This window comes from Mastigoproctus giganteus, chromosome 1, assembly GCF_048544385.1.
Source record: "Mastigoproctus giganteus isolate SK-2022 chromosome 1, ASM4854438v1, whole genome shotgun sequence".
In the NCBI taxonomy this organism is placed as follows: Eukaryota; Metazoa; Arthropoda; class Arachnida; order Uropygi; family Thelyphonidae; genus Mastigoproctus; species Mastigoproctus giganteus.
The window spans coordinates 136824547-136842271 of record NC_143575.1 but is presented as its reverse complement, the minus strand read 5'-3'; the positions used below and the strand labels follow the sequence as shown (position 1 = coordinate 136842271).

Genomic DNA, 17725 nt, shown 5'->3' with positions numbered 1-17725 from the left:
AAGCTTGTCTGTAATCAAGTCACAAAGGAGATTAGGCAGGCGAAGGCAGATTAGTAGAAATCTTTGGCATAGGATGCAAAGAAACAGCAAAGAGTTCTTTACTTATGTACACTCTCTAGAAGGAAATGGATGAATCAGATTGGATCACTTAACATAGATGGGTTGACTATTGATGATCATGCTCAGGTAGCTGATAAACTGAATGAGTATTTTGCATCTACTTTCACACACGAGGAGTTCTTCAATGAGGAGAATGGCAGACGTTTATCAAAATCTAACAGGGAGTTAAGTGATTTTTTAATAACTGAGAGCAAAGTGGAGTACAAATTGTTGAAGTTAAACATAAGGAAGGCACCTGGGGTGGACAGGATCTATCCAGTTATATTAAAGGAGGCAGTAAAGGAAGTAAGCAAACCCTTAGCAATAATTATGAGAGTTTCCTTGGATTCAGGTAAGATCCCCATGGACTAGAGGTGTGCAAAGGTATCACCAATTCACAAAGGGGGTTTCAAAAGGTGACACAAGTAACTATAGACCTGTTAGTTTATCCTGTTAGTTCAAGGGAAAATATTTGAGTCACTAGTTAGAGAAGCATTGCAGAATCATCTAAATAAGACAGCGGTAATAGTTAAGACACTGCATGGGTTTGTTAAAGGAAGGTCTTGTCTGACCAATTTGATTGGATACTATGATGTGGTCAGAAAGGAACTGAATGTCAAAAATAATTTTGATATCATATACTTGGATTTCCGGAAAGCTTTTGATACTGTTGCACATGGAAGGCGGTTGTACAAATTGGAGAGGTATGGCATTAAGGGTAAGTTGCTACAAGGGATAATGGGATGGTTGAGTGGGAGATGACAGAGAGTGGTAATCAATGGACACTGCTTTTTGTAGGCAAATGTTATTAGTGGAGTTCCCCATGGTTTGGTGCAAGGCCCATTGTTGTTTTGTGTATTCATCAATGATACTGATGAAAGTATATCAGGATTAATGTCAAGTTTGCAGATGATACAAAGGTTCACAAGGTTGTTAACGAAAGTAATGTTGTTGTTGTTTTTTGGTTTTTAGGAGCATTAGCAACTAAGGCCATATTGCTCCGGAATGTGCGGTGGTCATTCCTCGACCTTTCCGCATCCTCCGTATTTGGTGGTGACAGGCTCGAACCCCGGTCTAATCAAGAAGCGTGTGCTACGCACTGCTGCTCCTTCCCACCTGGCTACGGAGGCGCCTGTTAACGAAAGTAAAGACAGTATGCTATTCCAACTGGATCTATATGAGTTGGCAAAATGGGCTGAGAAGTGGCAATTGAAATTTAACACTGACAAATGCAAAGTACTGCATATGGGTAGCAATAACCCAAGTGAAACATACTAACTTGGGTTATTGCTACCCATATGTGGTACTACACTCAGGGAAGTGGAAAGTTAAAAATCCGTGGGGGTAATTGTGCAGTCGAATATGAAGTTTGCTGAGCAATGCAGATGGGCTGCCAGTGCAGGTCATGGAGTCTTGTCAATGATATATAGGAATTTTGCTAGCAGGAACGGGGAGGTGATTATCCCATTATACAAACAATGGTCAAGCCAAACTTAGAGTACTGTGTACAGGTATGGAGGCCTCATTTTAACAAGGATGTAGAATTGCTAGAATGAGTACAAAGAAGGGCAACAAGATTGATGAGGGGAATCAAAGGGGTGCACTTACCAAGAAAGGCTTAAGTTCTGAAAATTGCAACACCTGGAGAGTAGGTACCTGGAAGATGATCTGATTCTGAGACTGACATGAATAATGCCTTGAATGGGTTGAGCAAGCTGAATGCTGATGGAATTCTTCCTCTTCCTCAGATTACGAACTTGAGGGGGCATAAATTCAAATTGAGGAAAGACAGTTGTAGAATAGATGTGCAGAAATTTGCCTTTAGCCAATGGGTAGTTGATTGGTGGAACAGGCTTCCATCTTTTGTTGTGGAAGTTGATAGCCTAAATAAAAATAAAGCTGAGCTGGACAAGCATTTGGAATGAATGGAGGTGTGAAATGGGAGGGTTTATTTTTATTTTTTGGCTGATGCTGCATAGTCTTGCTTTCTTGCATCGGTTGCCTCTAATAATGCTAATGCTAATGAAAACAATAAAAAATAAAAAAGGTTCCTTCATTTTGATTTTACAATTATCCTTTCTTCCATAGCTATAGGCCAATGGGTTTCCTAAATAAGCCAAGCACCCACAAATTTTCAACCTTCTCGAATTACACTGTTACATAGCTAGCTGTTGTTATCACTTCATTTATGCAAATTAGGTAATTCTCATTATGCTGTAACAGCTATTTTATTTAAATTTACTAGTTTTTTTTTTTTTTTCAAGGAATGGATCATCAAAACACAGCAGTATATAGAAAAATCATATTTGCCTACATTTTACTTAAGATCTCATTTTCATAGAACACAAGCCAGTCAATGAGGTATACCTGAATTGAGAAATTAAACAACTCATTTTTGAAAAAAAATCAAACTTCACTGAAATTTAGAAGAAAATGAACTTAGCTTAAAACCATGACATACCCACAGGTCTATACTTATAAATTTATCTGTAGGCATCTCAATAAAGAAGACTACCAGCTAATAAAAAGCTACAGTACAACTAGGATTATCCACCAGAGTACAGGACAGAGACGATGATTGATAATCGAATAGACGGATGACAGAATATGTACAATAAAAATATTAAACATAAAATAGACCAGGTCATCTAACTTGTTTATTTTATTACATAATACATAACCTAATGAAATTGAATTAAACTTTAATTATTATTTATTTTTTACTGGGTTATCAAAAAAATCATAGTACAGATATCTAATTCATACCTATTTTTAATATTTTGACTTAAATTGGTCTAATAACATCATAAAAAATTTAAAAGAAAACAATGTTACATAATTAAAGTTCTTTTCTAAAAAAGCCAGTCAATTTCCTTTGTTTCATTACCCCTCAAGCCTTTTGGGAGCCAATGTTATGAATTTTACACAAAGTAACATTTGTGTAGCATTTTGCTTCTTCTTGTACCTCGAACTACTCAATGAACTTTTGACAACATAGTTTCAGCTTCACACTGACTAATTATGTTTGTTGTTCCATCAGCAGCAGCTTTTTCTTCTTCATTTTCAGAATCATCTGAAATTGTCATCACTCTTTGCACAATTTCATTGTCATCTAAAATCTCGCATCCAATGTCCATTTTGTCCATATCCAGCCAATCATTTACATCCTCCATCGAAATATTTTTAAAACCAGGAACATTCAAACATAACTGCAAAATATCAGTTTCTTTTGGAATGGTGTCTGCATCAGTTGAGTATATTTCTGGCCACAACTTATTCTAGTTTCTTTGTATTGTTTTAAATGGAACATCATTCCATTCATCAGCAACATTGAAAACTGCATCTTTTATAGTGTAACTTTTCCAAAATTCTATCAAATCTAATTTATTTTCTGCCAAAACAAGTTTTTGAATGAACATTTTGCAATAACGTTTCATACTCTCAATCACGCCTTGGTCCATCGGTTGAATGAGAGATGTTGTGTTTGCTGGCAGAAAGTAGCATGACATTTTGCCATCATTGCTTTTAAAATCACATACGTGTATGTGATGAGTAGGAGTATTGTCTATCAGTAGCATTGCATATTCTGGTAAACTTTTACATGCCAAATGTGATCTTACACATGGTACAAATATTTTATGAAATCAATCATGAAATATATCTTGGCTCATTTATGTGTTGTTTTGTAAGAAATATTTAACTGGTAAAGCATTTAAATTAATATTTTCAAATGATCTAGGCCTCTTTGGTTTGCCTATAACAACCAAAGGCAATTTATGACTATTGCTGGCATTAGCACATACCATTATAGTGATGCAATCTTTTATCCCAGTGCCATATGTGAATGCAGTCATTGAGGCCAGTGTCTTTTGAGATAGTATCTTCCAATTAAGGCCAGTATCATCATCATAGTTGCATATTTGGTCTTTAACTAAACTTCAATCAGCTATTTCCTCCTGAATTTTTTTACGATAAACAGAAATTGCTGCACTATCTGCACTTAGCTTCTAACCCTGGATCAACGACTGTCGAATACCAAGGTGAAACTTAAATTTTTTCAACCATCCAATGCTAGCCTTGAACGAAGGATCTCCGCCTAGTTTTTTTATTGATATCAGTGACTTTTTCAATTATTATAGATCCCGACAATGCAATTCCTTGGTGAAATTTTTGAAGAAACCATTGAAACATTGCAATATCCAATTGTTCATTTTTAGCCAGCTTTGTTGTTTTACAACTTTTAACACTACCATCAGTGGTTTCCATTTTTGACACGTGGTTTTCAATTTCATCTGCATCACGCTTTATATCATTTACTGTTTTCTTCTTATTCCATAAACCAATGATATACTTGTAGCATTTCACCTTTTTTTAGACGATTGATTATTTAAATTTTTTGTAATAATTCCAACACTACTCATTTGCATTTCTCTGTTATTTCAATGGGGTTACTAAATAAAAATTATTAAATTGTGAAAGATGAAGTTAAAGTACAACCGTAAGTGGTGAGCTATAGTGGGCTCCATGGGCTCGCAAGAGCCCGTGTTATTTTTTTTGAAAATTTGCAAGCCCATTGTTGAAATGATTATTTATTTTACAAATGAAATCCTGAATTTAATTATTGAGTATCCAGAGCCAGAACTACAATGGGGCGAGCAGGGTCCCATCCCCAGAATTTTAATGGCACAATCAACCAATTATGTATTTTAAAATTGCTTCATTTTTGAATTAATTACAGTCAGACCTCTGTTTAATGAACTTCTTCATAGCGAATTTTTTTTTCCCCTTGGTTTCTACAGAAACATTTAAAATAATTTTCATAGAACAAGGGATTACAAGAGACAACTTTGCACGCATTGTTCTCACCTCTGGCCTTTAGGCAATTAGAAAGCACGAATTAAGGGTGAAAGGGATTACTGTTCCAGAACGCTACTGGTGTCTGTAAAACCTATGGAGCCACATTCCAAGAAGTCGCACTAGTTAATATGCTTTCCATATCCAGTCAGAGGATTAATAATATTCCTGACACGGATAATAGCCTCTGGTCAACCTGTGTTGTGGTTTCCCCTTTACTCCAACAAGAAGTCCTATGTTTTTCGGAGAAGTGAGTGATCCATGCCTTCCAGTAAATTTCTCCTGTCTATGTTTACAAGGACACAGTAGCTGAATATCCGAGTGATCCTGATATTTTGCACAATATTAAAAGAATTAGTGACAGTAGCAATGTCAAGGGGCGGGGGTGGAGGAATGAGGCAACTTTGAGGTAAACTTTCCGAAGATGAAATGTTGGCAGATTTGGATACTGTGTTGAGGCTTTCATTGTGAAGAAAATATTCAAAATATAATGGCATACAGGCAATAATTAAAAAAAAAAAAAAAAAAACTGTATGCATTATATCACCAATCTCCATAAAACCAGTGCGAATTAAGGATTATTGTGATGTGGAAACTACTGTATAAAGATTGGTCGTGTGTTCGGGCAACGATGGGCAGCTAGTAGCTTGCGGACGGCAATATGAGAAAACAAAAGGAAATATTTAATTTTTAATGCTAAAATAATGACAGTATACAATTATTTCGCAAACACCACATTACTGACAGCAATCGCAGAGTTTAATTATATCAAAATCACACATTAAAATTTGCAAAAAATCATACAAATTATAATAATCTTAATATACTTAAATAATCTTAATAATAATACTTAAAGGCTAAACTCCATTATTTGGGTAACACTTGTCTCTGTGCTGTGTGTGTTTTCGTAGAACGGATTGGTTGTAGGGTTGAATTTTGTGATTCAGTGAAGGCATTTTCTTCCTGATTGATTTGTGTCATCGAGGTGGGGGGTCTTAGCTGAGATAGGGTGTTTCCACCCCCCTAACCAGCTGTTTTAAAATTGGTAAACGAGTTCGCAATTTAAAAACATCATCAAGTGGGGGAAAAACACCCTAGACATATCAACGTAGGAGGACAGTGAGTGGGGAAAGCAGTGAGTGGCACCTGTCAACCACTGATCGGGAGTTTTGCCTACTTAAATAATCTTATTATAATAATAATGAGAAAATGGAACGTTTTTACCAGGGATATTTTTTCCAGGATTCGTTCAGGCCATGATGGGCAGCTTGTAGCTTATGGACAGCAACTGAGGGTTGGAGGGATTACCCCGCTTTGTGCAAACATTTTGAATCAGAAAGTTAAATTTTCTGGATTATTAAACTGACTTATCAATCTGGAATTTTTTTAATGATTTAGCACTAAGGATCAACATCCTGCAGGAGCTCTCTCACCTTTCAGAAGCTTTACAAAGTCACAGCATCACTATAGCAAAGGTAGATAAATTAATTATTCTATCAATGCTATCACTAATTTGAAAAATTCTGAAGGAAATTATGAAGTAAAATTGAGAGCATGTTGAAGTTGAAAGAATTTGAAGAAATCGAAAGTAAGAACACATTTAAAAAATTACCCCATGATGCGTTATTAAGGATAAGTTATTAATGCAACAGAGCAACAGAGTAATTTTAAAAAATAAAGAAAATAATAATACTATTGACGATGAAGAATTGCAAGAAATTTTAAACATATGCTACCCGGAATTGTGAAACGTGAAAGAACTTGGGTCTTCGTGGCAATATGATGAAAAACAAATAAGAAATTTAAGTTTTCTGATAAAATATGAAATAAAAATGAATGATTTTAAAGATTTTGTCAAAGACAGTTTATCTTTAAAATCGAATGAAATTCCCTCTTCAATTCAGAAAGCCAGTAATATCTTTGAAACCACTTTAGCAGTGCTGAAGCTGAGAGAGCTTTCAGAGTAATGAATAATATTGTGACAATTGAACATGTTGCAGGTTATGAAGACCATACATCTAAAATGGAAAACCACTGCTTCAATTTGATCCGGATCGTTAAGTCGAATCATCACTTAGCTATTGAGTAAAGAAGATCAAAAACAAATATTAATAAAGAAGTGAATTCTATAAGGCAATTTTTAGAATAAATTTTTATTGAATATTTGCATAATAATTTTTTTCACATAATTTGTGATTTTTGTGTACCTTTTCTAGAAGAGTTTGTTTTTTTATGTAATATTTGTTTTTATATTGTAGAATGTTTTGTGATAGTTTTTGTTAGTTGTGATATGGGAAATATTTCGTGTTATTTTTTATTCGCAATATTAAAATTTTATCATGAAAAAAATGTATCCATTATATTTCCATAGTTATTAAAAAAAAGAAAAACAAATAAAAAAGTGGAGCATGTGCCGAGCAAGTGTTGTAGATGGTTTTATGTAAATCCTTCACGTTTCTTTTAGGTATTTTGATTTGTACATTGATTACGAAATAAAAGAGCTTTTGTATTATAAATATTTTATTGAACTTTCACAAATTTTCATAATTTCTGGAAGACAAGATACAATGGATTTATGATAACTAAAGTAAGAGATGTATATTTGCAACATATCTAAATGTCTACTATATTTCCCACATCAGTTTTTTCTGATGTTGGAAATATTTCATGCTATTTTTTATTCGCAATATTACAATTTTATCATGAAAAAAAATGTATCCATTATATTTCCCTAGTTGTCAAAAAAAAAAAAAAAAAAAAAGAGAGAGAGACGAAGAAAAATGTGGCACGTGTACTCTGAGCACACGCAGTAAATGGCTTTATGCGAATCCTTCACGTTTCTTTGAGGTATTTTGATCTGTATATTGATTGCGAAATAAAAGAGCTTTTGTATTGTAAATATTTTATTGAACATTTACAAATTTTCATAATTTCTAGAAAACAAGATACAATGGATTTATGATAACTAAAGAACAAGATAAAATGGATTTATGATAACTAAAGTACAAGATATATACCTGCAATTGCAATGTATCTAAATGTCTCTGGAAAACAGCGTTGATTGAAGTACCGATCTTGTAGTTGAAACGACGTATGCAGTTGTTAGGGGCACCTAACAATGGAATGTTACAAAAATGCGAGACGAAAAAATAAATTGTTGACAAATATTTGTATTGTTGCAATCATACTTACTTCAAAAAGTAAGATTGTGATGTTATACTATTCAAAAATTCTAAAAAATTAGAACTCAAGATGCTATCATATCCAGGTATTATCATAACTAAAGTAAGAAATATATATTTGTGATTGCAACATATCTAAATATCTAGAAAACAGCATCGATGAAAATACTGATCTTGTAGTTGAACTGACATACGTAGCTGTTCCTGCCACGGATGATGTCACTTCCGTGACTTCATCCACGGCAGAAATTCCCAAGGATGTTTCACATCAAAAAGTCGGCAAAACTGCAAGCCCATTGTTAAAATATTCGCAGCTCACCACTGTATACAGTGAGTTGTATACAAAGACTGAGTGACATATGGCGGCAATATCACAATGCATTATGGCATACTGGGGTTAAATGAGAGTTAACAGACACTGACTGTCAATAGGGTGACAGACAATTGAAGTTCTACTGTACTTCCAACAAACAGTACAGACAAATAAATATAAAAGTAGCTCTCCTTTAATATAAGGAAACACAGACCATAATCTTAAAGGTATACTTTTAACTGCAATGATAAAATGAACTAAATCATATACACCTATGTATATAAATTTATATCCGTTCAGTTGAACGGATATGAATTTATATCCTCATAAATAGCATCATTCACCACTTGCAAGAACACATGCTATCTGCTGGTCATCCAAAAGGCTGTAGGTTGGGTGACTACACAAAAACATAGGAATATAATTTATTAATTATATTCCTATGTTTTTGTATTATATTATAATTATTGTTTCATAGAGAACTAATAACATCCCTGTGGATCTTATTAGTTCTCTATGAAAACTTTTATTAGTTCTCTATGAAAACAAAGGTTAGTAATGAAATTACTAACCTTTTCTAGAAGAGTTTGTTTTTTATGTAATATTTGTTTTTATATTGTAGAATGTTTTGTGTCAGTTTTTGTTATTTGTGATATGGGAAATATTTCGTGTAATTTTTTATTCGCAATATTAAAATTTTATCATGAAAAAAATGTATCCATTATATTTCCCTTTTAACTTGTAGATAAAATTATTTTGGCAAAAATAATTTATAAACAAAATAAATAATTATTTTGTCAAAATTCTGTTAAATATTTACAGGAAGGGAATAATTAAGGAGCCTTGCTCCTTAATTACGAAGCTCCTGAATAATTAAGGAGTATTGCTACTATTGCCACAGATCTATTAATCAAAACTTCAAAAAACTTAATTTAATTTATAAATATAATGCATTATATAAACAGACTTAACTGGAAAACCAGGTTCTCCTCTGAAACCCTTTTCACCTTGGAAACCACTCAAACCAAATGATCCCTAGGAAAGAAAAGCAAGACTAACTTTTAATGGGAATATTCCCTGAAATTTAAACATTCTATTTAAAAAAAAAAAAAAAAAAAAAAAAAAAAAGAGGTCTGACATGCCAAAATATACAAAGCAAAATCAATAAATTTCTAAACTTTGGCATATCTTTACTTTAACTAGTGCAATGTTTTACACTATACTTCCTTTAGAGTATACTCTTTCCCTATCACAATTTTGTCATTAAAAAAAAAAAAAAAAAAAAAACCATTCCACTACTGTTGTGTACTGTACCTTCTCTCGCAAACTTTACAGCCACAGTACATCCAAAGCACATACCATGGCTGTAAAGTTCCACTGTTTTCATTAAATGTCTTTGTCACATATACAAATCAGTTATTTAATTCAATTATTATGGGTGATAACCCCTGAGGGCTATTTGAAGAATTAGTCACTAACTTTCTCAATTGAGTTGAAATATTGTTGTCCTTTAAGAGGTACCATTTATCCCTGAGAAAAAAAAGAGATCACCAAGAGCACATGTTGACAAGCAGGAAAATTGCAGAAGAGAAAGAAGTGTGTGCTTTTCTATCAACTGCATCCATCTCACCCCGGTTATTATTAAGTTTAATGGATATGAATTTATATCCTCATAAATAGCATCATTCACCACTTGCAAGAACACATGCTATCTGCTGGTCACCCAAAAGGCTATAGGTTGGGTGACTACACATCAAATTTACATTTCAGTTCATTATGAAGAATGGCATAGTAAATGCTGTGCATCCTCCATGACATTACAGTGGTTTTATCACTTGTCACTCATTTTTGGAGAGGTCTGGGTTCAAGTCCTGTAACACTGGTGGAATTTCTAGAGACCTCTTGAATCGAGTATAGTTAGCCAAGCTCAGGGAGAGAGAGAGAGCGTATGGCCTCCCTTTCCATGAATTATGCTGAGTTTATCAAGCTGTGCCACATTCAAATCAGCATATGAAATAAACAATGTCACAATGTGCTCTAAGGTCACTGATGTACCTACCCCCCCCCCATTTAAATCCTTTGGATGCCCTCAAAGGATTTAAATGGGAGGGGGGACATAAAGCTCTCAGCAATGCCAAAGTTTGCAATTCTGCATTTTGCACTATTTTGCAGTTCAGGCAAAACTGTAGCAAAAACAAGGCAGTAAGCACAGGTCCCACAGAAAGTAGTTGTTGTCGATAATTTTATTGTCAAGGAAACGAGATATATATTGTGCAAAAAGGAGAGATGGAATAGGACCTGGTATGTCTGCCAGGTGCACTAGCATTAGTAGAGGCATACGATGCAATAAAGCAAGCTTATGCAGCATCAGCCAAAAAAAAAAAAACCCTTATTTCACCCCTCCATTCGTTCTAAATGCCTGTCCAGCTCAGCTTTATATTTATTTAGGCTATTAGATTCCACAACAAAAGATGGAAGCCTGTTCACCAATCAACTACCCACTGGCTAAAGGCAAATTTCCTCACATCTATTCTACAACTATTTTTCCTCAATTTGAAACTGTGCCTTCAGGTTCTTAGTCTGAGCAAGAAGAAGAATCCCAGCAGCATTCAGCTTGCTCAACCCATTCAAGGCCTTATACACCACGATCAGATCACCTCGCAGGTACCTACTCTCTCCAGGTGTTGCAATTTGCAGAACTTAAGACGGCGCCTCCGTAGCCAGGTGGGAAGGAGCAGCAGTGCGCAGCACACGTTTCTTGATTAGACCGGGGCTCAAGCCCATCACCACCAAATACAGAGGATGCGGAAAGGTCAAGGAAAGACCACCGCATATCCCGGAGCAATATGGCCTTAGTTGCTCCTAAAAACTAACCAAACAGCAGAACTTAAGTCCTTTGTTTGGTAAATAAATTTGATGAATTTGAGGTATTGCTCAAAGCATCAAAGGCAGATATTGTTGGGATATCAGAGACGTGCTCTCACACAGATATAAGGAATGTAGAACTGGAATTTGGGGAGTACCACGTCTAAAGAAAGGATAGACAGGATAGAAAGGGAGGAGGGGTTATTCTATTAGTTAAGAAACACATATAATCCAAGGGAGTGAAGCCAGTCGACATCGCTGGACAGTGCAGTGTCAAGTCAGTTTGGTGTGACATAAGCATAGGGAGATCAAAATTGAGAGAAGGAGTGTGCTATAGACCTAATGACTCTGATGAGTATAATAAGAAACTGTACAGGGAAATAGAGTGGGCCAGTACATCAGAGAGTCTTATAATGGGGGATTTTAATTTCCCAGATATTGACTGGAATTTGTGAGTTGGTCACTCACACACTAGCAAGGCTTTTGTGGATTTATTGAATGATTGTTTTCTACATCAGCATGTTCAGGAGGCAACTAGAGGGAGTAATACTCTTGATTTGATTATCAGTAGTGATTCTTCATGCATTAAGAATCTGCAGATAAAGGAACCACTAGGTGGCAGTGACCACAGTGTGCTCAAGTGGGATTTACTCAAAGAAACAACTACCATCAGGGTTAAAGGGAAGGGTTATTGCTTTCGTAAAGGCGACTACGATGGTCTGAGACAGTATTTAAATTCTATATAGTGGAATCAACTGAAGATGTTACCAACAGCAAATTCAAAATGTGAAGCATTCAAAGAACTTATCTTCGAAGCTACTAGGCTTTACATACCAACTAAGAAATATTGTTCAAGGTTTAGGCCTAAATGGATGTCAGATGAACTAATGACACATGACAGAAAAGAAAAATGCATGGGATACATATAAATTAACACATGACACTGAAGCCTATGATAGATACAATTTGATCCGTAACCAAGTTATAAAGGAGGTTAGGCAGGCAATGGCAGATTACGAGAAATCTTTGGTAAGGGATGCAAAGAAAAACAGCAAAGAGTTCTTTACTTATGTAAACTCTAGAAGGAAGGGGATTAATCAGATTGGTCCACTTGATATCGATGGGTCAACTGTTGATGATCCTGCTCAGGTAGCTAACAAACTAAATGAATATTCTGCATCGACATTCACACATGAGGAGTTATTCAGGGAGGGGAATTCCAGAGGTGTATTCAACTCTGGCAGTAAGCTAGAGAATCTTGTAATAACTGAGAGTAAAGTGGAAGAGAAATTGTTGAAGATAAACACAAGAAAGACACCTGGGGTGGATGGGATCTATCCAGTTATATTGAAGTAGGCAGCAAAGGAAGTAAGCAAACCCTTAGCCATAATTATGAGAGCTTCCTTGGACTCAGGGGAGGTACCCACAGACTGGAGTTGTGCAAATGTGACCCCAATTCACAAAGGAGAATCAAAGGCCAACACAAGTAATTATAGACCTGTGAGTTTAACTTCTGTTCCAGGAAAATTAATGGAGGCACTGGTTAAAGAAGCACTGCAGGATCATCTAGACAAGGCTTCAGTTATAGCTCGGACACAGCATGGTTTTGTTAAGGGGAAGCTTGCCTGACCAATTTTATTGGATACTATGATGCAGTTACAAAAGAACTGGATGCAGGGAATAACTTTGATATTATATACTTGGATCTTAGAAAGGCTTTTGATACTGTTGCACATGGAAGACTGCTACACAAATTGGAGCAGTGTGGCATTGGAGGCAAATTGCTGCTATGAATAAAGGGGTGGTTGAGGGGGAGAAGACAGAGTGGTAATCAATGGACACTGCTCATCATGGACTAATGTTATTAGTGGAGTCCTTCAGGGTTCAGTGTTGGGTCCATTATTGTTTTCTGTATTTATAAATGATACTGATGATGGTATATCAAGCTTAATGTCCAAGTTTGCAGACGATACTAAGGTTGGCAGGGTTTTCAAGGACACTACTGACACTATGCTGCTGCAACAGGATCTGGAAAGGTTGAGCAGATCGGCGAGGTAACAAATGAAGCTTAACATTGACAAATGTAAAGCACTACATATGGGAAACAGCAACCCCAGAGCAATGTATCAACTCTGTGGTACTACACTGACAGTGGTAGAGAATGAAAAGGACCTGTGAGTAATTGTGCAGGCAGATATGAAGTTCTCTGAGCAGTGCAGACAGGCTGCAAGAATAGCTCATGGTGTCTTGTCAATGATATACAGGAATTTTTCTAGTAGGGAGAATGAGGTGATTATTCCCTTGTATAAGGCAATGGTCAGGCCGCACCTTGAGTACTGTATACAGGTCTGGAGGCCTCATTTCAAGAGGGATGTGGAGCTGCTGGAATGAGTACAGAGAAGGGCAACAAGATTAGTGAATGGATCAAAGGGTACTCTTACGAAGAAAGGCTTCAATTTTGCAAATTACAGTGTTTGGAGACTAGGCACCAGCGCGGTGATCTGATAGAGGTGTGTAAAGCCTTGAATGGTTTGAGCATGCTCAGAATAATCACCTGAGAGGGCATAAATTCAAATTGAGGAAAGACAGATGTAGGATAGACGTGCGGAAATTTGCCTTTAGCCGGTGGGTAGTTGATTGTTGGAACAGACTTCCATACCTTGTCGTGGAAGTTGATAGTCAAAATAAATTTAAGGCTCAGCTGGACAGGTATTTTGAACGGACGGAGGGGTGAAGTTGAAGTGGGTTTTTTTTTTTTTTTTTGGCTGATACTGCATAAGCTTACTTTCTTGCATCATATGCCTCTACTAATGCTAATGCTTTCTTGGTAAGAGCATCATATTTTTCCCCTCACCAATCTTGTTGCCCTTCTTTGTACTCATTATAGCAACTCTACATCATTCCTAAAATGAGGCCTCCAGACCTGTACACAGTACTCTAGGTGTGGCCTGACCATTGCCTTGTATAACGGGATAATCACCTCCCTGTCCCTGCTAGCAAAATTCCTACATATTATTGACAAGACTTCACATGACCTGCCGTGGCAGCCCATCTGCACTGCTCAGCAAACTTCACATTTGACTGCACAATTACCCCCAGGTCTTTTTCACTTTCTACTTCCCTGAGTGTAGTATCACACAGTAGGTACATTTCTCTTGGGTTATTGCTAACCATATGCAGTACTTTGCATTTTTCAATGTTAAACTTCAGTTGCCACTTCTCAGCCCATTTTCCCATCTTATCTATATCGAGTTGGAGTAGTATACTGTCTTTACTATCGTTAACAACCCTGCTAACCTTTGTATCATCTGCAAACTTGGATATTAATCCTAATATACCTTCATCAATATCACTGATGAATATACAAAATAACAATGGGCCTTGCACCGAACCCTGGGGAACTCCACTAATAAAATTTCTCCACGAAGAGCAGTGTCCATCGATTACCACTCTCTGTCATCTGTCACTCAACCATCCCTTTATCCATTGTAGCAACTTACCCTTAATGCCATACCTCTCCAATTCGTGCAGCAGTCTTCCATGTGCAACAGTATCAAAAGTTTTCTTGAAACCCAAGTATATGATATCAAAATTATTTTTGGCATTCAGTTCCTTTGTGACCACATCATAGTATCCAATCAAATTAGTCAGGCAAAACCTATCTTTAACAAATCCATGCTGTGTCTTAACTATTACTGCAGTCTTGTCTAGATGATTCTGCAATGCTTCTTTAACCAGTGATTCTATTATTTTCCCCGGAACACAAGTTAAACTAACAAGTCTGTAGTTACTTTTGTCACCTTTTGAATCCACTTTGTGAATTGGTGATACATTTAAATACCTCCAGTCCATGGGGACATCCCCTGAGTCCAGGAAAGCTCTGATAATTATGGCTAAGGGTTTGCTTACTTCCTTTGCTACCTCCTTTAATTAACTGGATAGATTCCAGGTGTCTTCCTTATGCTTAACTTCAGTAATTTCTCCTCCATTTTTCTCTCAGTTATTACAAAATCGCTTAGCTCCCTAGGTTATTAAACTTCTGGCAGTACCCTCATTGAATAACTCCTCATGTGTGAATGTACATGCAAAATATTCATTTAGTTTATCAGCTACCTGGGGCTCACATCTGGTGAGTATGGGGTTAGTACACCCAGGGTCCTCAGCTGGATATCACCATTCTTCTCTTTCTTAGTGATTCCTTCTACTTCTCTCTCTCTCAGGCTAATTCAGAATTTTTTTTTTTTTTTTTTTGCCTAGTGCAGCATAAGCCTCAGGGTTCCTTGCACCATATGGCTAATAATAATAATAATTATAACAGTCAACCCATCTATGTTAAGTGGCCCGATATGATTCATCCCTTTCCTTCTAGAATTTACATAAGTAAAGAACTCTTTGCTGTTTTTCTTTACATTCTTTACCAAAGATATCTTGTAATGTGCCTTCGCCTGCCTAACCTCATTTTAGGAAGGATGTAGATTTTCTTGAGCATGTACAGAGAAGGGCAACAAGATTGCTGAGGGGAATGAAGGGATCCTCTTACCAAGAGATGCTTAAGTTCTGCAAATTGCAGCAGCTGGAGACTAGGCACCTGCGAGGTAATCTGATTGAGGTGTATAATGCCTTGAATGGGTTGAGCACTCTGAATTCTGATGGGATTCTTCCACTTGTTCATATTATGAACCTAAGGGGGCATAAATTGAAATTGAGGAAGGACAGATGTTGAATAGATGTGCGGAAATTTGCCTTTAGCCAGCGGATGGTTAATTGCTGGAACAAACTTCCATCTATCATTGTGGAAGTTGATAGGTTAAATAAATTTAAGGAGGAACTGGAGAAATATTTAGAGGGAGATTGTTTTGTAGTTTTTTTTTTTTTTTTTTGGCTGATGCTGCATAAGCTCATACATTTGCTTTCTTGCATCACATGCCGCCACTACTACTACTATCTCCTTTGTGACTTGATTACAGACTAGTTTATACCTGGCATAGGCTTCTGTGTCACCTTGTACTTTATATGTATCCCATACATTTTTCTTCTCTGCCACGAGCCTCATTAATTCATCTGACATCCCTTTAGGCCAAAATCAAAAGTGTTGACAACGTTGCAGAGCAGGTATCATCCTTTAAGGGCACAAAAGGTGGTACTGTTGTACATGTCGGCAATACTGACATTAAGAGTAGGAGATCCACAGACTTACTAAACAAATAGGTCATCTTGCAAGAATAAAAAAAATCATGAGTTAAGTGTTAAAATTGAAAGTGCCTCCACTTCTGTCCAGACATGATAAAAGGAATATATGATGATGAGCTTGTTAATCAATTCAGCCGTGGATTTTTTTTTTTTTTGATTTTGGTAGTTGTTGGCGCATCGGCTTCTGTGGCCATATTGCACCTCCCAAGGTTTTTGCAGTACTTTGATCCAAGCCCGAGGCGGGAATCGAACCCGCGACCTTTGGGTTGCCGGGCAGGTACTTTACCCACTCGGCTAGCCCGGTCGGCAATTCAGCCGTGGAGATATTGTGCAAGGTTCCTCAGACAGAATCTGTGTTTGTTACCAGGAGAGACTGCTTCTACAGGGACTGGATACACTTAAATAGAAAGGGTGCAAGAATATTTACTAATGCTATTGAAGCAGTGTTAGTTGGATTGGAAAACTTCAGGGGTGGAGAAGATACACAGACTAATAGATTAACAATAGCCACAGGTAGAGGTGACAGTGTTTTGTTTTGGAATGGTCAACAGCCTGAAAAGCAAGGTGCTAATGATTTCAAGGACTGCTCAGAGTCACCATGGAACGAGTATATACATAGGCTGCGTTAGGGTAACTAGGAGTAAAAATAGGTGCATGTATATGTGCATGTACACCAATGCTAGGAGCATAGTAAATAAATTTGATGAATTTGAAGTGCTGGTCAAGACAGCAAATTCAGACACTGTTCAGATATGAGAGACATGATATCACACAGATATAAAGAATGCAGAATTTGAATATGAGGAGTACAATGTGTACAGAAAGAGCAGACAGGATAGAAGAGAGGATGGGGTTGTGCCCTTAGTTAAGAAAGACATAAGACCTACGGCAGTGCATCTAATTGACACATGCAGCCAGTGCAATATTGAGTCAGTTTGGTATGACATAAGCAACATTTTTTTCATTCATTTATTAATTACACACAATATACAATCTCAAGATTATGTACATCAAAGTATATACATGATTTATATACAATATATATTTACATATAATTAGATGCTCTGTACATATCATTAAACACTCATGTTTGTGTGTGTGTGTGTAAGTGTGTTCTTTTATCAGAGTAGCTCCCAGGCATAAGTCCAACTCTACCTTTAGAACTTGCAAATATGTAGCCTTTACAAAGCTGGAAAAGTATGTTGAATTACCTGGGTCTGAT

General features: G+C 36.4%; 1 protein-coding gene across 1 annotated transcript in view; it reads right to left on the bottom strand.

Moving 5' to 3' along the window:
* LOC150091155 (uncharacterized) overlaps positions 1-17725 on the bottom strand; it is a 1391089-nt gene that overhangs the window by 954609 nt on the left and 418755 nt on the right. The window contains exon 8 of the mRNA XM_090374518.1: positions 9421-9483. Within this exon, the coding sequence (XP_090230644.1) occupies positions 9421-9483 (63 nt within the window). The remainder of the gene's footprint in view (positions 1-9420; positions 9484-17725) is intronic.